Here is a 22,945-nt window from a genome sequence, read left to right on the forward strand (position 1 = left end):
GGGGATATGCCCGCAACCAAGGTACATGCCCTTGACCGGAATCGAACCCGGGACCTTTCGGTCCCCAAGCCGATGGCTCTATCCATTGAGCCAAACCGGTTTTGGCTCTATTGCTTTTAGATAGAGTAGAAGAGAGAGGGAGGATAGTGAGAGGGAGAAACATCCATGTGAAATAGACACATTGAGTTGTTGCCTCCCACATGCAACTCACTGGGGATCTAACCTGCAACTTACATATGTGCCCTTGACAGGAATCTAACTCATGGCCCTTTGATGTGCAGGCTGACATTCTAATCACTGAGCCAAACTGGCCAGGGCTAAATATTTGATTTTTCCTTGTAATTTTGCCTCAAAATATTTTTGATTCCCTTCAAAAGGAGATTATAAATTGACTCTATTTTATATTAATATTTTTAGAGCTTCTGGTTTCTTTATTTTTAGAGAGAGGAAGGAAATAAAGTTTTTAGCATATGGGACTAAGAAAAAAAAAAGATAGCTGGAAGGAGGAGGTATTCACTTGACCATTCACTTCCCCCCTAGTTCCCCCCCCCCATAGTTCCCCTCCACCCGGTTTCCACCCCCCACAACTGTCCTCATCCATAGGTGTATGATTTTTGAACAGTCTCTTCCTGCACCCCCCACATCCCTTTCCCCTCTAGGATTGTCAGTCCACTCCCTTTCTATGCCCCTGATTCTATTATATTCACCAGATTATTCTGTTCATCAGATTTTTTATTCACTTGATTTTAGATTCATTTGTTGGTAGTATTTGTTGTTCATAATTTTTATCTTTACCTTTTTCTTCTTCTTCCTCTTCTTAAAGAATACCTTTCATCATTTCACATTTTTTTTTTTGGTGGTGATGAACTCCTTTAGTTTTCTCTTATCTGTGATGCTCTTTATCTGACCTTCAATTCAGAATGATACCTTTGCTGGGTAGAGTCATCTTGGTTGTAGGTTCTTGCTATTTATCACTTTGAATATTTCTTGCCACTCCCTTCTGGCCTGCATAGTTTCTGTTGAGAAATCAGCTGACAATCGTAGGGGTGCTCCCTTGTAGGTAACTGTTTTTCTCTTGCTCTTGTAAGATTCTCTCTGTCTTTTGCTCTTGGCATTTTATTTATTTATTTATTTAATTTTATTAAAACTTTTTTTTAATTAAATTATTATCTGTGTACATATACAATTGCCGCCCCCTCCCATGTATGCCCTCCGTCCCCAGAGTTTTGTGTCCATTGGTTGTATGCTCTTGGAATTTTAATTATGATGTGTCTTGGTGTGGTCTTCTTTGGATTCCTTTTGTTTGGGGTTCTGTGCGCTTCCTGGACTTGTAAGTCTATTTCTTTCACCAGGTGGGGGAAGTTTTCTGTCATTATTTCTTCAAATAGGTTTTGCTCTCTCTCTTTCTGGCACCCCCATAATTCTGATGTTGGTATGTTTGAAGTTGTCTCAGAGGCACCTTACACTATCTTCATATTTTTGGATTCTTTTTTCTTTTTTCTCTTCCTGTTTGGTGTGTTTTGCTTCTTTGTATTTCAAATCTTTGACTTGATTATTGTGATACTTTAGTTTGCTGTTGGATCTCTATATATAATTCTTTATTTCAGTCAGTGTATGCTTAATTTCTAGTTGGTCCTTTTTCATATCTTTGAAGGTCTCACTATATTTATCAGCCTTTTCTAGAAAATTCTTGAAAAACCTTTTAACCATGGTTTTGAACTCTATATCCAGTAGTTTGCTTTCCTCCATGTCTTTCATTTGTGACCTGTTTCTTTGTCTTCGCATTTTGGCTGTTTCCCTGAGTTGATAGAGTGGCTTTGTGTGCTAGGTGTCCTATAGGGTCCAGTGGCTCAGCCTCCCCAGTTACCTGAGGTGGACACTCTTGGTGCCCCCGTTTGTGGGCTGTGTGCACTGTATTGTTATAGTTAAGCCTTGATTGTAGTTTGTATCACTGGCAGTAATTGACCTCCAGGCCAATTGGTTGTAAGAATCAGCTGTGTCTACAATGGGAGAACTGTGCTGGAGACACCCTTATAGGGCAAGACTTGCTTCAGTGGGGCTTTGGTGCTCACTGAGTCGGCCCCTTGAGTGTGTCCCTTATGGATCTTAGGAGTTATAATCTGGACGTTTCTACTCTGAGCCCTGGGTACACTGGCTCTTGGATCTCCAAGGAGGTGCTAATTTAGCCTCTGCCTGAGGCCACCCAGCAGGAGCTATGGAGAGATCTGCAGATACTTTCTCTTTGTTTGGGGTTTGGAGGTGCCCAGATGAGGTTCAGCTGTGAAGCTGCTGTGGGGCCTTGGGCATTTTTTTTTGGATGTTCTGAATCTTTCTGACTCAGCTGCAGTTTGTTAGGTAATTTTAGCCCTTTGCACTCCGAACCATTCTGGACATTGGCTACCAGCTACTCGACACTACTTTGCAGCGGAAACGTGCGTTGAAATAGCTCAATTCCCCGTAATCACTAATAAACTGCAATGTCCCCTGAGAGGGGACATCCGAGTGATATGCTAGAATTCCTATGCTAGAATTCTGATGTCCCCTGAGAGGGGACAGCGGAGTGCAAAGCGTTAAATTTCAAAGGACCAGGCCATTCATATGCAAAAGCCTCTGTGCTCAGCTTGTATGGATTCCTGTCAGCCCTGCCTTAAGAGGCCCCTGGGTCTCAGTGTCCCTTGGTACTCGCTGCAAGCACCTCTGAGAGAGAGCCACCCTCGGGTTCCACCCACTGCCAGACAGTCCAGTTTCTCCTTGTATGAGTCTGGGTACCCAGAGTCTCACCCGGAACTGGAGTTTAGAGCAGTCAGGAACTTGTGTCTCCCTGTAGATCGAAAAAGCCAGCTGCGTACTCAATAGCCAGCCCTCTCTGAGCGTGCCTTAGTACCTGTGGACTTTACTTTCGCAGCTCCTCTGAGTCTCAGTGTGCTTTTCTCTTCCCTTCTCGTTGTAGAATTTCCATTTAGCTAGCCTTCCTCTGGTTCTGGATGATGTCCGTTTGTCTTTTTGTTGTAGTTTTGAAGTGGTTGTGCTCTGCAGCAAGTTCAGGTGTTTACCTATGCTGCCATCTTGGTTTCTGCCTGAGAAAATGCTTTTAAAAGTAGGGGGGGGGGGGGCGCGGGATATCAGAATACCAAACGATGAGCACTGTAAATGCAAATTTGTAAAATATATAGACATATAGAAAAAGACTGGAAAGAAATTCTCAAGTACAGTGGTGCCTCGCATAACGAACGCCTCGCACAGCGAACTTTGGACAGGTTTTTCATGAAACCATCGGCCAAAAAGCAGAAAATGGATGAAGATGTGCAAGATTCGGTAGACTCTACTTAGTCTGTCTTAAAATTAAAAAAATGTGTGTTTTTTTTTAAAAAAATTATGTTTTTAGATGTATCTAAATAAAAATATGTCATCTTAGCATATTTTTCTTATGTCATCTTAGCATATTTTATGCTACAGAACGAATTATTTTTTTTAACATGTATTGTTATGGGAAAACGCGTTTCACATAACGAACTTTCCGCATAACAAGCTTGCTCCTGGAACGAATTAAGTTCGTTGTGTGAGGCACCACTGTAGTAATTATGTATAGTAGTGGAGCAAACATTAACTTTTCCTACTCTTTTAGAATTGTGTTTTTGTAAAAATAAAAGGAAAAAATATGTAAAGCATTAGAAGTATTCTTTTTCTTATTGTTGATATTTATGACAAATCTGAAAAGTAGGAAATATATACATCTTCCCCAGAGATTCTGCTTTTCATATTCAAGAGACTGTGTACTTAACATTCTTTCTTTTATATTCAACAGATTTCCAGCAAGTTCTGTATGAATTATCATACCACGTCATTAAAGGGAACCTAAAGCATGAACAGGCATCTGCTGTTTTTAATGACATTAGTGTAAGTATGTATTATATGCTTTTTATAAAATGTAATAATCGTTACCCATTTCTTTTGCATTTGATACAAACATCTTTGAAGTGTATAATTTGCATTTCATTTATCCAAAATGAAATGTTTTAAGGTAATGCTGGTAAGTCATTGTTGCTAGACAAAGGTATTTTAATATTTTTGTGTGGTTGTGAGTAAAGCAATAAATGTTATGTAATCTGGGAGGGCCAAAAAAAAAAAAAAAAAAAAAGCCTGCATTGTTATAAAGTCAAGATATAGTTAATTAAAAGGTACTATAAAGAATAATTTGACCAGAATAATTTGACCAATATAGCATATCAAAGTGTTTTCTTTTGTTTGTGGTTATGTTTCAAAATTATGTTTTTAAATTGAGGCTGCATAGCTCTAGTGTTCACTTGATGCCAATTTTCATGTGTTTGCTGGTTTTAGAATATGTTAACTAGACTTTTTCCTAAATTTTATGTGTTTATTCTGTTTTACTCTTTTTTAAAAAATATATATTTTTTATTGATTTTTTTACAGAGAGGAAGGGAGAGGGATAAAGAGCTAGAAACATCGATGAGAGAGAAACATCGACCAGCTGCCTCTTGCACATCCCACACTGGGGATGTACCCGCAACCAATGTACATGCCCTTGACCGGAATCGAACCCGGGACCTTTCAGTCTGCAGACTGAGGCTCTATCCACTGAGCCAAACCGGTTTCAGCCTGTTTTACTCTTTTTAAAAAAATATGTTTTTATTGTTTTCAGAGAGAGGAAGGGAGAGTGAGGGAGAGACCAAAACATAATAGTGAGAGAGAATCATTGATCTGCTGCCTTCTGCATGCCCCCTACTGGGTTTCTAGAACACATCCCAGACATGTGCCCTGACCAGGATCACACGATGACCTCGTGGTTTATGGTTCTATGCTCAACGACTGAGCAACACTGGCTGGGCATGTGAGGGCTCCAGGGCATGTCCAGATTATCTGTCAGAGAGGAAGGGGGAGGGAGAGAGAGAGAGATAGAAACATCAATGGTTAATGAGAATCATTGATTCTGCCTCCTGCACATCCCACATTGGGGATGAGACCCGCAACCTGGACATATGCCCTGTCTGGGAAACAGACCATGACCTCCTGGTTCATAGGTCAACACTCAACCACTGAGCCACATTGGTCAGAGACCTAGAGGCCCAGTGCATGGGTCCTTGCACCAGTGGAGTCCCTTGGCCTGGCCTGCGGGGATAGGGCCGAAACCTGCTCTCCAACATTCCCTGAGGGGTCCTGGATTGTGAGAGGGTGCATGCCAGGCTGAGGGACCCCACTGGTGCACCATCGGGGCCAGGAGGGACCATGGAAGGGCTCCAGGGCATGTCCAGATCATCTTGCCCCGTCCTGATTGGCCAGACCCCAGCAGCAAGCTAACCTACTGGTTGGAGTGTCTGTCCCCTGGTGGTCAGTTGCGCATCATAGCGACTGGTCGAACGGTTGAAAGAACAGTTGGACACGTAGCATATTAGGCTTTTATTATATGGGAAAGGATTTAAGTTAGATTCAGACTATATGCTTTTCATGGTGGTTTGATATTTGAATTGAAAGATGAGCTCTGAAATTGTAAGGGTGTTAGGGTGTTTATTGTAAATCAGTAGTTAAGTTTGAATTTTTATAAGTAATGTGTTACTCTGCTGGGCTGGATTTTCAACTTATATAAATAAAATCATATGTCTAGATGAGAACACCTGTAATAATAAGCATTATTGAGATAGGACTTCGGGCTTTTTGATATTAGTGCAAATTTCCCTTGTGTTGCCTTAAGCTTCTAGTCTCTTTCTGTTAGGATAGGTAATCTCCTTTGTATGATTTAAAAAAAAAATATGTTTTATTGATTTTTTACAGAGAGGAAGGGAGAGAGATAGCTAGAAACGTCGATGAGAGAGAAACATCGACCAGCTGCCTCTTGCACATCCCCCACGGGGGATGTGCCCGCAACTAAGGTACATGCCCTTGACCGGAATTGAACCCGGGACCTTTCATTCCGCAGGCTGATGCTCTACCACTGAGCCAAACCGGTTTCGGCTGATTTTTTTTTTTTTTTTTGGTGCTTTTCTGAGGAAAGTTTTTTTTCTTTTCTTTAAGCCTTTTAAGTCTTTATTGTTGAGAGTATTACAGATATTCCCCTTCCCTTCTCTCCCCACCCCCATTGCCACCCCTCCACCCGGTTCCTGCCCTGTCCATCTCCAGACCTTCGCCACTCTATTTTCTGTGTACATAGGTAAGATCTTTGGTTAATCTCTTCCCTCCCTCTCTCCTCACTTTCCTCTGAGATTTTCCATGTATTCCATGTTTCCATGCCTCTGATTCTATTTTATTCACCAGTTTATTTTGTTCATTAGGTTTCTTGTTCATTTATCTTGATTTTTAAATTCAATTGTTGATAGATATGTATTTATTGCCATTTTATTGTTTATATATATTTTTTTTATCTTTTTCTTCCTCCACTTCTGAAAGAATACTCTTCAACATTTCATATAATACTGGTTTGGTGGTGATGAATTCCTTTAGCTTTTTCTTATTTATGAAACTCTTTATCTGACCTTCAATTCTAAATGATAGCTTTGCTGGGTAGAGTGATCATTTTTGTAAGTCCTTGCTGTTCATCACTGAATATTTCTTGGCACTCCATTCTGGCCTGCAAAGTTTCTGTTGAGAAATCAGCTGACAGTCGAATGAGCACACCCTTGTAGGTATCTAACTGCTTTTCTCTTGCTGTGTTTAAGATTTTCTCTTTGTTTTTAACCCTTCCATTTTAATTATGATGTGTCTTGGTGTGGGGCCTTTTTGGGTTCCTCTTGTTTGGGATTCTGTACTTTTTGGACTTGTAAGTATTTATTTCACCCGGTAGGGGAAGTTTTCTGCCATTATTTCTTCAAATAGGTTTTCAGTATTTTGCTCTCTCTTTTCTCCTTCTGGCATCTCCATAATGCGAATATTGGTAAGCTTGAAGTTGTCCCAGAGGCTCCTTACACTATCTTCATATTTTTGGATTTGATTCTTGGAATCATCTACTGTTGAAATCCTGTAAATTATTCTATATTTCAATTAGTGTGTGCTTAATTTCTGACTGGTCCTTTTTCATGTCTTTTACATTCTCACCAGGATCCTTGAAATTCTCACTAAGTCCCTTGAATGTCTCATGAAGATCTTTGAGTAGCCTTGTAACCATGGTTTTGAACTCTGTATTTAGTAGTTTGCTTGTTTCCATTTCTTTTATTTGTGACAAGTTTCTTTTTCTCAGCATTTTGGTTGATTCTCTGTGTTTGTTTCTATGTATTAGGTAGAGTTGTTATGTCTCCTAGAATTGGTAGAGTGGGCTTGTATAGTAGGTATCCTATAGGGCCTAGTGACTCAGCCTCCCCAGTCACCTGAGCTGGGCATTCTAGGTGTACCTCTGTGTGGGCTATGTGCACAGTCTTGTAGTTGAGCCTTGACTGCTGTTGGTGTCACTGGGAGGAATTGATCTCTAGGCCAATTGTGACTACAGTAGGACAGCTGCTATGTAGGAAACATCCTGTGGAGCAGGACTTGCTTCAGTGAGGCTTTGGTATTCATTGAGTCTTCCCCTTGAGTGTGTCGCTTGCGAATGTGTAGAGTTGTAATCTGGTATGACCTGAAGCTGTTAACTGGGTGCACTGGCTCTTGCATCTCCAGGGAGGTGCAAAGTCAGTCACTGCCTGGGGCCACCTGGCAGGAGCTACAGAGAGATCTGCAGATGGCTGCTATTTGTATTGTGCTTGGAAGTGCCCAGGTGAGGCCCAGCTGTGAAGCAAGGCAGGCTGGTGCTATTGCTGTGTCTGGGCCTTTTATTGATAGGTTTGGGGCTTGCTGACACCGGCTGCAGTTTGAGAGATTTTTAATGAAGCCTGAGCCCAGTAAGGCCATTCACATGGAAAAGCTGCTGCAAACAGTTTGGGTGGGACTGCAAATTGGATGGGGAAGGATCTCAGGGAATCACCAGGGTGGAGCAAACAGTGTTAGCCAGGCTGATGAAGTCTCAGATATGGCCCCTGTCAGTCAGCTCTACTACCGGGGAGATTCCAGCACAAGAACAATGATCCCTGCAAGATGTCTGGGAGAAAGCCACCCCCGAGTTCCGGCCCTGATGCCAGACAATCTAGTTTCTCCCCACGTGTGTCTGAGTTCCCAAAAGCAACCCAGTTCTGGAGCTCAGAGGTATGGAGGCCAAGTAAGTTTGTGTGCTGGCCCTTCAAAAGGAACAGGTGGGTCCCTAGCAGCTTCAGTGTCACTTAGCTATCATCCCCACTGCTTTTTACAGCCCATAGTTAGGGGGACTTTTCTTCCCAGCTCTGGAACCCTAGGATGAGGGTCTGGTGTGGGGCTGGGTCCCTTTTCTCTTTATAGCCAGCCTCTGCCAAGATAATCTCCATCCAGACGAGACAATCTCTATCCAGATTTAAAAAACAAATCAAAACAAAAACCTGGGTGCCAGACCAGTTCATTCCATGCCTCTGCCCCTCCTACCAGTTTCAATGTATTTTCTTCTTCTCTAGTTGTAGAACTTCCATTCAGCCACCTTTCAGGCAGTTCTGAATGATGGTTGTTCAGTATTGTAGTTGTAATTTTGATGTGGTTTATGGGAGGTGGCCTTAACCTAGGCAGCCATCTTGGTTTTCCCCGAGGATAGTCTTAAAGAACTTCTATGTTTAGCTGTTGTGATTTTCCCCTGCCATATTGATATGTATTTGAGGGCTTTAATGAGTTTCTCTTTTACCCCTAAACTGTCTTTCTTTATCTGATAATAGCAGCATTAACTATATTGGAGTAGTCTATTTCTTTCTCTCTCTTTTAAAAAATTTATTAGGGTGACACTGGTTAATAAAATTATACAGGTTTCAGGTACACAACTCGATAACACTGTATAGCGTGTTTAATACCCTAAATCAAGTTGGAATAGTCTGTTTCTTAACTAACCCATCTTTGAAAACAAGTGTTTTGCTCTGTTATTTATGGTTTTCAGGTAGCTCGAGTACTTTCATTTAAGTAGACATAGTCAAAGTTCATAGCCCTTAAGAAAGTTGAGACTAAAGTGTGGTCTACAATTAAATTTATTTCATTCTGTAAATTGGGCATCAATGTAGGGTTTAGTGTGGTTATGGAAACTGAGCCTAATACTCTATTGAAAATGAATAGTCCAATAGAATTTAATATGTGTTTGTTTCTTATCTTCCCCTTTCCTTTGAGTCTTTAGTGATTTTATCTATCTATCTATCTATCTATCTGTCATCTATCTTATCTATCATCTGTACTTCTGCAGCTGGATTACCCTGTTTCCCCGAAAATAAGACAGTGTCTTATATTAATTTTTGCTCCCAAAGATGCCCTAGGTCTTATTTTCAGGGGATTTCTTATTTTTCCATGAAGAAGAATACGGTACACATTTATTGTTAAATGAAAATAAAGGAAATTTATTCCCTATATACGGTACGGTAGTACAGTAGTTGTCAACACAAACCAGACAAACTGTGAATCCTACAGTATCAAGAATTTACTCATTTATTCAATGACAATCATGTCATCATAACAATCGAATTCCTGAATTTCCTGGTGAATTTCTTGTGACTCCATTTCTTTCAGAATCAGTGGACCAATCTCTCATGTTTAGCCGGGGGGGGGGGGGGGGGGTGCTTATTTTCGGGGGGATGCCTTATATTTCACTCAGAAGGAAACCTGTAAGTAGGTCTTATTTTCGGAGGATGTCTTATTTTTGGGGAAACACGGTATCTTTGTCGTGGCTTCCTCACAGTCCTATTCTCAGTATCCCACATTTTAGCCACAAACATATTTTGCAAGTCTCTTACAGATGTCAGTTTGTTCTTTAGAATTAAATTTCCTGTAGTATCTGAGAAGAGGTTAATTTTAGGGTTGCTGTTATGCCAGCAACGTAATTGCAAAAGTTGAACTGTGATCCTTACTAATGGAAAATGGCTCTAAAATTGGGCATGGGAGTGGGAAGTGCTGAAGTTTTCATGCAGAAATGAGGGGAAACTTTTTGGTCAGTTTCTCCAAATGCTATAGATATCAGTGCATAAGAAAAATAAAGATGGATTTTTGGTAATTATTTTCATCTCCAGAGAATCTTGAGTTATTGAACAACAGCTTGTAATTGTTTTTGTATTTTTTTAGATTTCTGTTACCACTATGATTTCTGCATTTATCAGTGTTGTTCAGGCACAAACACAGCATTTAAAGTTTTGGATGAAAAATGTACCATTTTAACAGTCTTGCTTTATGTAGGTGTGAGGTACTCCAGATTCCAGTGGTTTCTAACATGAAACTTCATTGGAAAAATGTTACTTGTTTGTGCTTTTTAATATTTCCTGAGGTGCTTGGTTAGGGGTGTGTGTGTGTGTGTGTGTGTGTGTGTTTAAAATCAGGTTATTTCATGGTAGACAATTAACCATGCTTTCCCACAGTTTTTATTTCTCTATATTATGAAACTTGAAGAATTTTTTTTGTCAACATAGTGGTATTGAGGTTTTGTTAGTTTTTAAGTTTTATTGCTGAAGGCTATTAGCCTGAAGCCACAATACTTGCTGGTGTGTTATTGTAGTATTTACTATGAATAATTATATTTTTAAAATTAGGAATTTCGTGAGGATTTGCCTTCCATTCTTGCTGATGTATTCTGCATACTAGGTAGGTATTATTTTTTTATTTTACCTGTAAAAGTGCTATTGGTAAATTAATTTACTGTGTTAATTTTTTTCCTTTCGACCTGAGGATTTTAAAATATATAAATGTTTCTTAAAATCTAGACTATATATATATATATTTTACTCTATATAGAATATAATATTCTAAATCAAATGTGAGTATAATCACTATTGATAAACTAGTTTTAGTTTATAATTCAAATAGTTTTAGTTTTCCAGATTTAGTCTTTATATAAAATTGAGCTAAATTAAGTCACCCTACCTAATAAAAGAGTAATATGCAAATTAACCATCACTCTGCTCCACAAGCCATGCCCACAAGCCACGCCCACAAGCCAATCAGAGCGAGTATTTATTATAAATAAATCCAACCAAGATGGCTACAGCCACAGAGAGCAGGAGGGAGGCATTTCCCCAGCAATAGAGGAAGCCAACCTTTCCGCCTGCCCTTGCTGGCCTAAGCATCCACTCAAGGCTACAAGGTTTCAATTATTGAAGGTAAACAAATCTAAACAGAAATGGGTGCCACCAAGGAGCGAGCAGGAGTCTTGGCTCCGCTCCAGGCTACAAAGTTTCAATTATGGAAACTAAATATATCCCAGATACTAGGGCCTCCATTTGGGTCACTCGGGGGCATGGCCAGCCTGCAAAGCACCACAGGCCCCTCACCCAGGCCGCCCCACGCTCCAAGGGAACCCCCACCCTGATCCAGGACACCCTTCAGGGCAAACCAGCTGGCCCCCACCCATGCACCAGGCCTGTATCCTATCTAATAAAAGAGTAATATGCAGATTGACCATCACTCCAACCACAATATGGCTGCCCCCATGTGGTCAAAGATCCTGCCCCCATGTGGACACAAGATGGCCAGCAGTGGAGGGCAGTTGGGAGGGACCAGGCCTGCAAGGGAGGGCAGTTGAAAGGGACCAGACCTGCAATGGAGGGCAGTTGAAGGTGATCAACCCTATGGGGGAGGGCAGTTAGGGGTAACCAGGCCTGAAGGGGAGGGCAGTTAGGGGCAAACAGGCTGGCAGGGTAGCAGTTAGACATCAATCAGGCTGGCATGGGAATGGTTAGGGGGTGATCAGGCTGGCAGGCAGAAGCGGTTAGGGGCAATCAAGAAGGCAGGCAATCGAGCATTTGGGAGCCAGCAGTCCTGGATTGTGAGAGGGATGTCCAACTGCCCATTTAGGCTCGATCCTACCTGGATCGGGTGTAAACGGGCAGTAGGACATCCCTCGAGGGGTCTCAGATTGGAGAGGGTGCAGGCTGAGCTGAGGGATAACCCCCGCCCCCTGCCCCCGTGCACGAATTTCATGCACTGGGCCTCTAGTTTCAAATAAATAAGCCAAATTTTCTGAAGTTGTTAGTCTGAGTTATTCCAATTTAGTATAATTAATCTTATGCCATACATATCAGCATCTCAAACTTAGCACACTCAAGAGATACTTATTTAGCTTTTGTACTCTTGATTACTTTTAATTTTTAAAAGAGCAATAAAAGCTGAAGTAATCAAAATTACTTTTGTTTTGAGGATGAGGAACCAGTTTTAGAAATAGCACCTCCTCTGTTTTTTTCAGATAAATAAGAATTCATGCAATATAAAAAACAAATATTTCTTTTTTTTCAAATTATAAGAGAAAGTATATTTAGAAAGTTACAGAGGTAGTAGAAGTGAGCCAGCTGGGCTGCGAAGGCTCAGGAAACAAGTTACAGAAGCAAAAAACTGCTTGGAGCTTAGGAGAGGGAAAGGCTAAGGGAATGTACCTGGAGGCAAGGAAAAGGGAATGGAAAAGGCACAGGTGTGCTCGCCAGTAAGGATTATTTCTTTTACAAAAGGTAGAGTCCCTCCATGGGAAGAATGGATTTAAAAAATATGTGTATTACAAATTTCTCTAATTTTAGATCTGAATTAAAATAACTGAGCACAGTTTTCCCCATCAGTTGTAGGCTTTCTATAACTTTGATCCAATAGCAAAATTGCCAGATATTTTAATGCTCAGTTTAAAATAAGACTTAACCTTTCTGAAATCCGAAGAATTTATAATGAGGGCCTGTGACCTGTACAAGACAACAGTGAGTTTGAATGCTCTTCAGCTATATACATCCATATGAATAAATATAAAAGAATAATATTGAGCAAAATAAGCAGCTTAGAGAATATTATAAAAAAGCATAATTCCATTTACATAAAAAAGGGACAAATCCAGAGAAGACTCATATAGTTTAGACACATATGCATGTGACTTGGCAAAATGACACCTTAAACAGAGGGCAAGGAGAAATCGAAGAGGCCGATCGCTCCAGATTTGTAGGTGGCAGATTTAATAAGCAAGGGAACTTACCTACAAAGCTTGTCTCCTAGGACTGGAAGACTAATAAGTCTCCACACCTGCCTGCCAGAATCTTCAAGTTTATGTAGAGGCCCTAATGGGGTTTAGTCACGTATACTGTGTTCTGTTCAGATGGTCTCAACAACATGCTGCTCTCTTAAGGCTACCTCCTTTGGGAACAGTGGGGAGAACAACAACAATAAAAAGACTTAAAAGAGTTTGTCAAATTGGAATGAATTATTTAAGCTCATTAATTCTAATTCCTAGAATTAGATAGGTTAGTTAAATGTCTTACTGAGAGCCTGGAATTTGATCTTAACAAATCTAAATGCCTGATGTTTGATCCTTTGGGATGTTTAAGATTTCATAACAGCAGTAATACAGAAACAGGTGAAAATGTATGGACTGTGAGAAATGAAAAGCGCAGACCATTGATGGGGTGACCATATGTTCCAGTCTTATTTTGTTTTCCTTGGCATAATTATGAGTAGTGCCTTTTTTCAATCTTAAAACTGTCCTGGTTTATACCAACAACAAAAAACCTTTTTAAACTTAATTTTCAAAACAGGCATTATGGATATGACTTTATGTTACAAACAAGTTTCAATTTAAAAATCACTTTTACTGTAAATTTTTAAGACTGAAAATGATTGTAGATAACATTTCATGGAAGCTGTTATTTTTTGATAGTGTCAGGAGTATATTTTATGTCTATCTTTGAATATTCATCAATTATCAGCTTATTAGTAAGTTCTAATAATTTTTTGATTGATTTTATTGGGGTATATTTCCCTTCATAAGTATTTAGTAATGCAAATTATTATTATTACAAGTCATTTATTTACTAGTAACATGAATTCATGAAGATGGTATTTGGTTGCTCTTGGGAAATTTCTTTTAGCTTATCCAGCCCATTATTACAAGCAAGATTTAGGACGGCAAACTTGGAAAGAGAATTTCCCTCACCTGCCCCCTCACTTATGTACCCCCACCCTTGGCAGAAAAAATGATCCATGGGTGATCCCAGATTAAGGTAGGGCAATAGGAGTAAGAATGTGAGCTTCTCTAATAATAATAATAATAATGACGATGATGATGATGATGGTGATGAAAATAGTAATAACATAGGTGCCATTTTTGGAACACCTTCTATGTTCTAGTCATTGTGTTAAAACATTTAATTTCATCTTAATCTTTACAGCAACTTGTGTATGGTAGTTGTAGATATCACAAAATTGAAGCTCAGAGAAATTATTCTATTTTTTTTAAGGCCATGAAGCCTGCAAGGCACAGTTTGGACCTGGATCTTTTTAGTTCTAGAGCTCATGAACTTTTTACTACATCATGTTGTCTTTCTAATATTTTAATAGTTATACCACAAATAAGTGCTATACTTTCCTGATTAAAATCAATTTTATTAAAAAAAAACACCAATCATGTAAGGGTGAGGGGATCTGAGAGATCTTTATTAACTTGAAAAAAAAAGGGGGGAGGGTCTGATGTAACTTGATGTGCTGACCTTGGGTCTGTGGTTGGTAATATTGGGACTTAGAGTTGGAAAAGGCTGAGTGAGGGCTTTTTAGTAAAACCATAGGGGAGATTAAAGTGATAGCACCAGAGAGAGCGGGAGCGCGAGCGCGAGAGCGCGAGCGAGCTCAGCTAAGAAATTTACGGATGACCTGTTAAGTATTTTTTAACAAGGTTATAACACAGAGTGGTGTCTTAATCAGGTCAGTTGGCTAAGACGAGGGAGGGCAGACTTGACTTGAAGAACTTGCTACCCAGGTGCTCTATCTTAGAAACCTTGGAAATATATCTTAGGGACTTAAGGGCCTTGGATGGTAGGTACATGTCGGTTAAAAGAATAGGCCCAGTTTAGTCCTGACCTAGCACAACAATATCCTTGAAGTTATTGGCTGAGGATGGACCATAGGCCAGATAACAAGGAGACAACTAGGAGTTCCTGGAAGGTTTGGGGGGTGGGGGGGGGAGATGGGTGAGATACTCATGGATTAAAAGTCTTATTGAGAGGTTTGAGATTGTACTGCAACTTACATTGCATAAATTACACCTGCAATTCTTTTAATACACTTGAGTTGATTGTGTGCTTAGCTAAAGTCGCCAAAATTATTGGGAAATGGCACTGTCCAGGAAGGGAAAATGGAGATATCTTTGATGATATATCTTTTCTTTTGATTCTCAGTGATGGCAATAGAAAGTAAACTGAAGCAAAGCAGTGGTAGCACATCTATTTAGGAAGACCCTAGAACCCTTAGAGGACACTTCTTATTATTAATTACTAAAATTTATGACTCTTTCTATAGCACATTCTAAATTAGGATTTGACTTTAAAAATAGGAAAGTAGTATGCAATCAGTGAAAGCAGTGATCCTGAGATCAGCCTTGTAATCTTGCCAAGCCTGGTTGAAATTTTTGATGGTTAGCATATAGAGCTAATTATTTTCTTTCCTCTATACTTCAGACCAGAAAATTGTTTGAAAGAAATTTTCTGAATAATTTACTGAATCTCAAGGAGATCTCAGTTTTTATACATATTTCATTGGGAAGGAAACAAAAATCTTGAATAAATTTTTGTTTGCTAAATAGACTTGTAATTCAAATTAAGATGTTAAAAATATCTTTTTAATACTCTCTTTTGATAGAGTTGGAGGCAAGTTAGCTTGGTTAGAACATGGTTCATATTACCAAGATAGCCAACGTCAAAGATTTGATCTTCATAAGTAATAAAAGTATTAGAAGAAATCTTTGTTGTCACCCAGTTCAACTTTACACCTAAGGAAGGAATCTTTTCTTTAGCATCTCTAATGTGGTTATTTACACTTTGCTTAAACATTTTGGCTCTTTTATGTTAAATAAAATATATTATTAAAAAACTTAATATTTCCATTTCTGAAAACAGTATTTTTAAAATATATTTTTATTGTTGATAAAATTATAGATATCTCCCATTCCCTCTTCCTTCATTCCCCTCCTTCCAGCCCCTCCCCACCTCCCAGGCCTTCACTACCCTATTGCTTATGTCCATGGGAAAACAATATTTTTTTTGAAACTGTTGCTTCTAGTGCCATAGCACATAGCTCATTTTATGAATATGCCATTGATCACAGGGTCAGTCTCCAGTATCAGGAGAAATTAATGCTGAGCATTCATATGCATATGAAGGAGAGCTCATATTTACCATAGTTTAAATTTTTTTTTCTAAATTCGGAATGAGACATTTTAAAATAAGCTAGTTTTAAAGAAAATAAGTTTATTATTATAGTTCTGGAGAGAGTCTAGAAAAGTAAGTTAAACTTTCATCTTTTTTTTCTCCTCATCATTGTAGATATTGAGACAAATTGTTTAGAAGAAAAAAGCAAGAGAGACTATTTTACACAATTGGTATTAGCGTGTTTGGTAAGTTTTAAAAATAATTACCTTTCTAAATTTTACATTATAATCACAGTTGATCATGTTAATGGAGTAGGATATTGACATTCAATTGATTATATGGTATGATTTGGGTTTTGTAATGGAATGCTTTGTAAAATTAGACATGCTAATTATGTCTATGAAATAGGCATGGTACCATATCACTTAAACAATTCCTGACCTAGTAGGTTTCTAACCGAATGAAAAGGTAAGCATCTAGCAAGTGAGGAGAAATGATGTAGACAGCTTTTAAACAAACAGTTTTTCATAAACTATTAGGCAAGGAGAAAAAGAATGGAGGTAGTTTAAAAACAATAGATTCTAGAATTTGTTATAATCATTGTTTAGTAAACCATTGTATGTTCATAAATTTAGAACCAAGGAGAAATGCCATTACTCTTTGTTGTTGTTGTACTAGAATTATTTGACTTAAGCAGTAGAAATCAAAGAAGGCTTAAGTGATGTATTATCTTAAAAAAATGCAGTTGACAGACTCAATAGGCTGTAAATAGCACGCATAGACTTTAAAAACAAAACAAAACAAAACAACTATGCTGTATTTTTCCATATTTGGAGTCATTATTTTTGTTGAAGTTTTAAATTTTGTTATACATTTTAAGCTGATATCTAATGTGCTTTTAATAGTTTTATTAATTATTTTGAATGTATTTAAGATTGTGGATGTACAGATGGAATGCTAATTTGTAATAATAAATGGCCTTTAATATTTTCAAATACAGTATTTAGTTTCAGACACAGTTCTAAAGGAACGCTTGGATCCAGAAACATTGGAATCATTAGGGCTTATCAAACAATCACAGCAATTCAATCAAAAGTCAGTTAAAATCAAGACAAAACTCTTGTAAGTACATGTATTTTTATGTTGTACATCAAGTACTTGAGTATGTGTTTTAGTTCTCATTTTGAATACTAGAAGTTTCTTTTTTTAAATTAAATTTATGAAGTGACATTAGTTAATAGGATCATGTAAGTTTTAAGTGTACATTTATTTTTTTAAGTTTAAACGTGAAGGTAAGATTTTATTGTTAATTAAAGGGAATAAATCACCCTTGGGCATTAAGAAGGTGGGGTGGGCAGGCTCTAGAAGCACTGCCTCAAGTGTACTTTTCTATGAATCATGATCTGTATATTGTATTGTGTGTCCACCACCCAAAGTCAAATCATCTGTCACCAACTTTCTAAAGGCAGTTTGAAGATTTTATTTTGTTGCTGTTAGCATGTGTCTTGTTTCATTTTTTAAAAATTTTCTTTATTGATTGAGGTATTATATATGTGTCCTTGTTTCTTTTTTTTTTTTAAAGTAGCCTGAGTCAGCAGTGAACATTATCATGTGAAACCAATGTTACTTTTTTTTTTTTATATTAGAAGTTAAAACAACATTCAGTGCTTTCTTTATTACCAATAAAATACAGCTATAGGTATACTTAGGGCAGTGGTCGGCAAACTCATTAGTCAACAGAGTCAAATATCAACAGTACAATGATTAAATTTCTTTTGAGAGCCAAATTTTTTAAACTTAAACTTCTTCTAATGCCATTTCTTCAAAATAGACTTGCCCAGGCTGTGGTATTTTGTGGATGAGCCACACTCAAGGGGCCAAAGAGCTGCATGTGGCTCTCAAGCCGCAGTTTGCCGACCACGGCTCTAAGGTATATTCTTAGTCAGTGATAGAAATAGTGGTATGTTATTGTTCCTTGGGATTAGCAATATCTTTTTCTTGTGTTACTGGTTTCACCTGTGTAATTAACATTGGGGTGTTTCTTATGAACAACTGCAATTATCCTAAAAGATAAACAAAGAGGTATTAAACTTTCAACAGCTATTGTTATGATATATATAATAGAGATAAGAAAATTCAGTAACAGCACATTACTTTTATGCAAGTTTGTTAATTGAAATTAATTTTATCTCCTTTATGATGTTTATTTAATTTCAGTTATAAGCAGCAAAAATTCAATTTGTTAAGAGAAGAGAATGAAGGCTATGCCAAGTTGATTGCTGAATTGGGGCAAGATTTATCGGGAAATATTACTAGTGATTTAATCTTAGAAAATATCAAATCTTTAATAGGTAAGACATATATCTATATATAGTATGTGTTACTAACATAAGATTTTTATTTTTGTTAATCCTCACCCATGGGTGTGTGTGTGAGGCGGGTGAGGAGGGAAACATCGATGAGAGAGAGAGACATTGACTGCTTGCCTTCCTCCCCATACTAGGGCTGGGGATCGAACCTGCAACCGAGGTGTGTGTCCTTGACCGGGAATTGAACCCAAAACCCTTTAGTGCGTGGACCAATGCTTTAACTATTGAGCCACATGGGCCAGGGCAAGACAGGGTTTTTCAGCTGTGCAGAATATCCATAAAGAAGAAATGAGTGCATTCTCTATAGGCTTTTTTAAATTAAGAAATGAGAGAAGTGTCTAGCTTGTACTTTAAGATTTTTATCAGTAATAATTAAATTTGGAGGATATTTATGAAATCTTTTTTGTCACTGTTACTTGTGGTGTTTGTATTAGTTTCTGCTCTCTCTAATATTGCTATTTTTAATTTTAAGTATTTTTCAATAATCTTAAAGGGGGCAGAAAATAAGTAAGCTAATGTGAAACTACAATAAAATCTTTGGTGTGAACTCCTAAAACTTGAAAATGTTTAGTTTTTTGAACTTGATTTTAAAAATATCTTTGCCAGGGACATTGATATGCACCTTATTTTATATTTACAACAGTCTATTAAAGTAAGTGTAGCAGATGCTGTGAAAGTGTAACAGATAGGAAAGTGTTATTCTCCCTATCTTTGAAATAGAATTTACTTTTTAAAATTTGCATTGAGTATTTGAGGAAATAGTTGACTTCTATAGAAAGAGAAATGAATGGTAGAAAAATAAGGTAATCCTGATTTTTTCAAGAATGGAAAGAATTTTTGCTATTAAGTTTTACATGTTGTGCTGTTTTAGAGAAGATTTTGCAACACCTAGATGTCTTAGGTTTGAGACCTGTCAGAGAAGTTATATTTTAGGGGGTGCTTATGCTCAATTTCTCAGTTCTTTCTTTGTTTTTGAAATTTATGTATGACAGAGAGAGGAGTAATCCCAATCCTTATCCCCTTCCTCTAATCATTTAAGTCTAATGCTATGTGTAGGGACCCAGCTTTGGCTTTCCGTGATCAACAGGTATGGAAGGTAAGGAGCTTCTAGTTTAAATTTACCGTTTTCTTTGAAATAAGTCTAGTTCTGGCAGCTGATTGACTCTCTTTGCTACTTCTTCCTGGTGTCAATTTAACAGCAGGACTAGCCACCCATAGGTAAGACTTGCTTACCTGTGTGGCACTGACCCATTTTTAAAAATCCTGTAGAGTTTCCTTTCTATTCTTTCCCAGGGTAGGCTCTACATTTTTCCCTGCAGCATTTTGATCTAGCATGAGATGCTTGTCAGTGTTGCTTTGCTATGGCTTTGTCTCTCTTTGTATCCTGCCATGTACTTCCTTAAGATGATATTCCCAAATAAAAATTCTGTCCTGTGTAAACTCCTCAGTTGTTTTTGTTTTATCTGCCTATTCATTGACATCTCTTGTCTGTCCTTGTTTCTTTTATTTTTTTTTGTCCTGTGAATTAAAACCGTTTTAGTCCTTTATTGTTTTGGGAACATTTTAAGGAGCGATTTTTTTGAATGTGTGCTTTCATCTAAATGGGAAAATGTACACTCCTTTCTTTTCTTGAACTTTTAGCCCATATAGAAAATGGCTTATGTTACTGTCTCTACAGAACAATGTGGCAATCACAACTGCAAGCCCACGACACACATGGATATTCCATGAGTATAATCTATTTGTTTCTTGGGTTAAACCTCTATTCTAGTCCATCAAGTGTACTGTGAAGCACACTAGTCCAGAAGCACTCAGATATTGCCTCATCAAGTAGCTTTTGTTGGACACCCCTCTCAACACTCCCTATCACTCACTGTTTTTCTTCTGAGCACTTAACACTGTACAAAATGCAATGCATTTTATTCCTGACCCTGGAATGTAAGCTCCGTGAGGACAACTAATTTTGTTTTGTTTAGTACCTCTAACCGCAGTGCCTGGTATATAGGTGCTAAATAAATACTTGTTGAAAAATGAATGAATCTTTCTTCCTTTCTGGTAGAGTTTATAGTGATTCTTTGCCTCTTTTCCCTGATATGGAGGATTTTTGAAAGTTCATTCTCCTGGCTCAATGTTTGTTTCTGTCTGGCTATCTGACTCCCCCATCTCCCCCTTTGTCTAAGAAAGAAATTTTTCATTGACATGAAAATTGAGGTTAAGAATTCTAATTCCAATGAGCGTTAGGATTTATTGAATTCCTCCTCAATGCAGATTCCATGCAGGCCTTGTCTCATCTGGCCAGAGCAGATCACTGACAGCATTCTATTTTTCATGGCATTTTTTAATGTTTCCCCTTGTTTATTCCCATTGTTTTCTCTTTAGGAACAATTTAGACAGATAACACCTCGTACAAATCTATCTCAGGTGTGATCTCTTTCACCAGCCATTGGCAGAACGGATATCTAGTTTGGGAGGTATGCATTTTAGTTACATTTACATTTCAGGGTACTTGGTTGACTCAGGATAAATTCTTATATCATCCTATAATTAGAAGACAGTTGTTTTCTCCCTAAATGATTCTGATGCAGCAAAATGTTTATATCCTAAATATTAAAAAAATGTTTATACCCTGTCAGATCATCTGGGGCTATTTACTACATGAACAAACAAGGAAGTAGAACCATTATGAGTCTTCATGGCGGTTGTGATCTCAAGTTTGACATTAGATTTGAAAAACTTATTAAATAGGAATTGGTAGTGATTAGTTTAGGGTCTTGAGCTGCCAAGTCATAGACCCCACACAAATGATCCCTGCATCAAGATGGCAAAAAGCATCTTTCAGAAATTAGAGGAGAGGATGTTAGAGATGGTGTCCTTTGATTGTTGAACTATAAACACTCTATTCTTCTGAGTGCCTTTCAAAAAAAAGCAATAGCTAGGTATTCTTTTCTTCTAAATTAGTGGTCAGCAAATTTTTTTTCTAAAGGGTGAACAAATATTTTTTGTTTTGTTTTGTAAGGCCACGTGTTTTTTTGTTGCAGTTACACAACTCTGCCATTGTAGTATTAAAGCAGCCATAGGCAACATAAATAAATGAGTGTGAGTGTGTGTGTGTGTGCTCTAGGAAAACTATTTACAAAAGCCTAATGGATTTGACCCAGTATTGCTAATTCCTGCTCTAAATAAAAAGTGCTGGTTAAAAATTAGTTATGGAGCTAGCTTACTTGAGTTAAGTTTTGGAGTGTGAAAATAGTTCTTCTTTTTGGCTTAGACTCTAACTTTTTCCTTCTTATCCAGAATCAAAACTCACTTCACTAAACCCTCCAGGATCTTCATTTGTTGCCTGTTGTTGAAGGCTATAGATTTGACTGGGGATGGGGAAATACAGAGTGATAGTTCTGCCCCTTCAGTCTCACATGTCCTATTGGTTGCTTGTTAAGTGACCAGAGAAACATTAAAAACAAAATAAAGTCCTGAGCCAAATGACTTTATTCTTGAGCAGATTATGGGACATTTAACCTCATTGATTACATTATCTTGACTGCTTAATATTTTATCTTTGGACCAGTTTGATTGTAAGGGCCATTTAGCCTAGAAGTATCTTACTGTGTTGATTCTTTCCTATCCCTTTGACTGCCAGTTGACTATCTCCTTTACTAAGTTTTTGCTTTATTGAAAATTTCTTTACTACAGACTAGTTATGAAGTTATTGTTCTCTAGTATGAAAAAGATGGCAGCAGTTGTTTATTTTTTAGCATTATATTTTTATTTTGTTAGGTATATTTCTCTGCATTTTGGTTTCTAGTAGTTCTTTGCCTTGAGACGTGTTTTTTTTTTTTTTTTTTTTTTTTTTTACAAATGCAATTTATTAGAAATACTCTAGTATAGGTCTTTATTGCGTATTTTAGTTCATTTTTATCTGCTATAACAAAATACCACTGACTAGGTGGCTTATAAACAACTGAAAGGTATTTCTCATAATTTTGGAGGCTGGAAGTCCAAGATCAAGGTGCTAGCATGCTTGAATTCTGGTGAAGGGCCTCAGTTGCAGACTGAAGGCTTCTTGCTGTATCCTCACATGATGGAAGGGTCCAGAAAACTCTGTCTTTAAAATATATATATATATATATATATATATATATATATATATATATATATAGTATTACTAGTGGCCTGGTGCATAAAATTCATACACATTAAAAGGGAAATAATTAGAGGAAATATTTTAATATTGCTATTTGCCCTTTCTCTATAATAGAAGTGTCAGGGATGAAAAAATTAGTAAAATGTATATGAAAATCTCCCTCCTGTCAGAATCTGAGGCATGCTGTGGGACCTAGAGTCAAGTTCCTGCCTACCACCCACATGTGCTTTGAAAATGCAGGAGACCCAGACCCGGCTGGCCCCACCCCTGTCAAGCCCCTCTGAGTGGGGAGTTCAGCTTCAGGTCCC

General features: G+C 37.9%; 1 protein-coding gene across 14 annotated transcripts in view; it reads left to right on the top strand.

Annotated features, from left to right (window-relative positions):
- The window catches only part of THOC2 (THO complex subunit 2), a 128,658-nt gene that overhangs the window by 21,556 nt on the left and 84,157 nt on the right, over window positions 1-22,945 (top strand). For all 14 annotated transcript variants that reach the window (XR_014793764.1, XR_014793765.1, XM_084870776.1 and 11 more), the window contains exons 3-7: window positions 3,806-3,897; window positions 10,554-10,605; window positions 16,302-16,372; window positions 17,128-17,249; window positions 18,345-18,478. Coding sequence is in view for 12 of the 14 variants with exons in the window: in XM_084870776.1 (XP_084726902.1) it covers window positions 3,806-3,897; window positions 10,554-10,605; window positions 16,302-16,372; window positions 17,128-17,249; window positions 18,345-18,478 (471 nt within the window). In the remaining 2 variants the exon portion in view is untranslated. The remainder of the gene's footprint in view (window positions 1-3,805; window positions 3,898-10,553; window positions 10,606-16,301; window positions 16,373-17,127; window positions 17,250-18,344; window positions 18,479-22,945) is intronic.

The sequence above is a fragment of the Pipistrellus hanaki genome, assembly GCF_964339955.1.
Source record: "Pipistrellus hanaki genome assembly, chromosome: X".
NCBI classification, from domain to species: domain Eukaryota; kingdom Metazoa; phylum Chordata; class Mammalia; order Chiroptera; family Vespertilionidae; genus Pipistrellus; species Pipistrellus hanaki.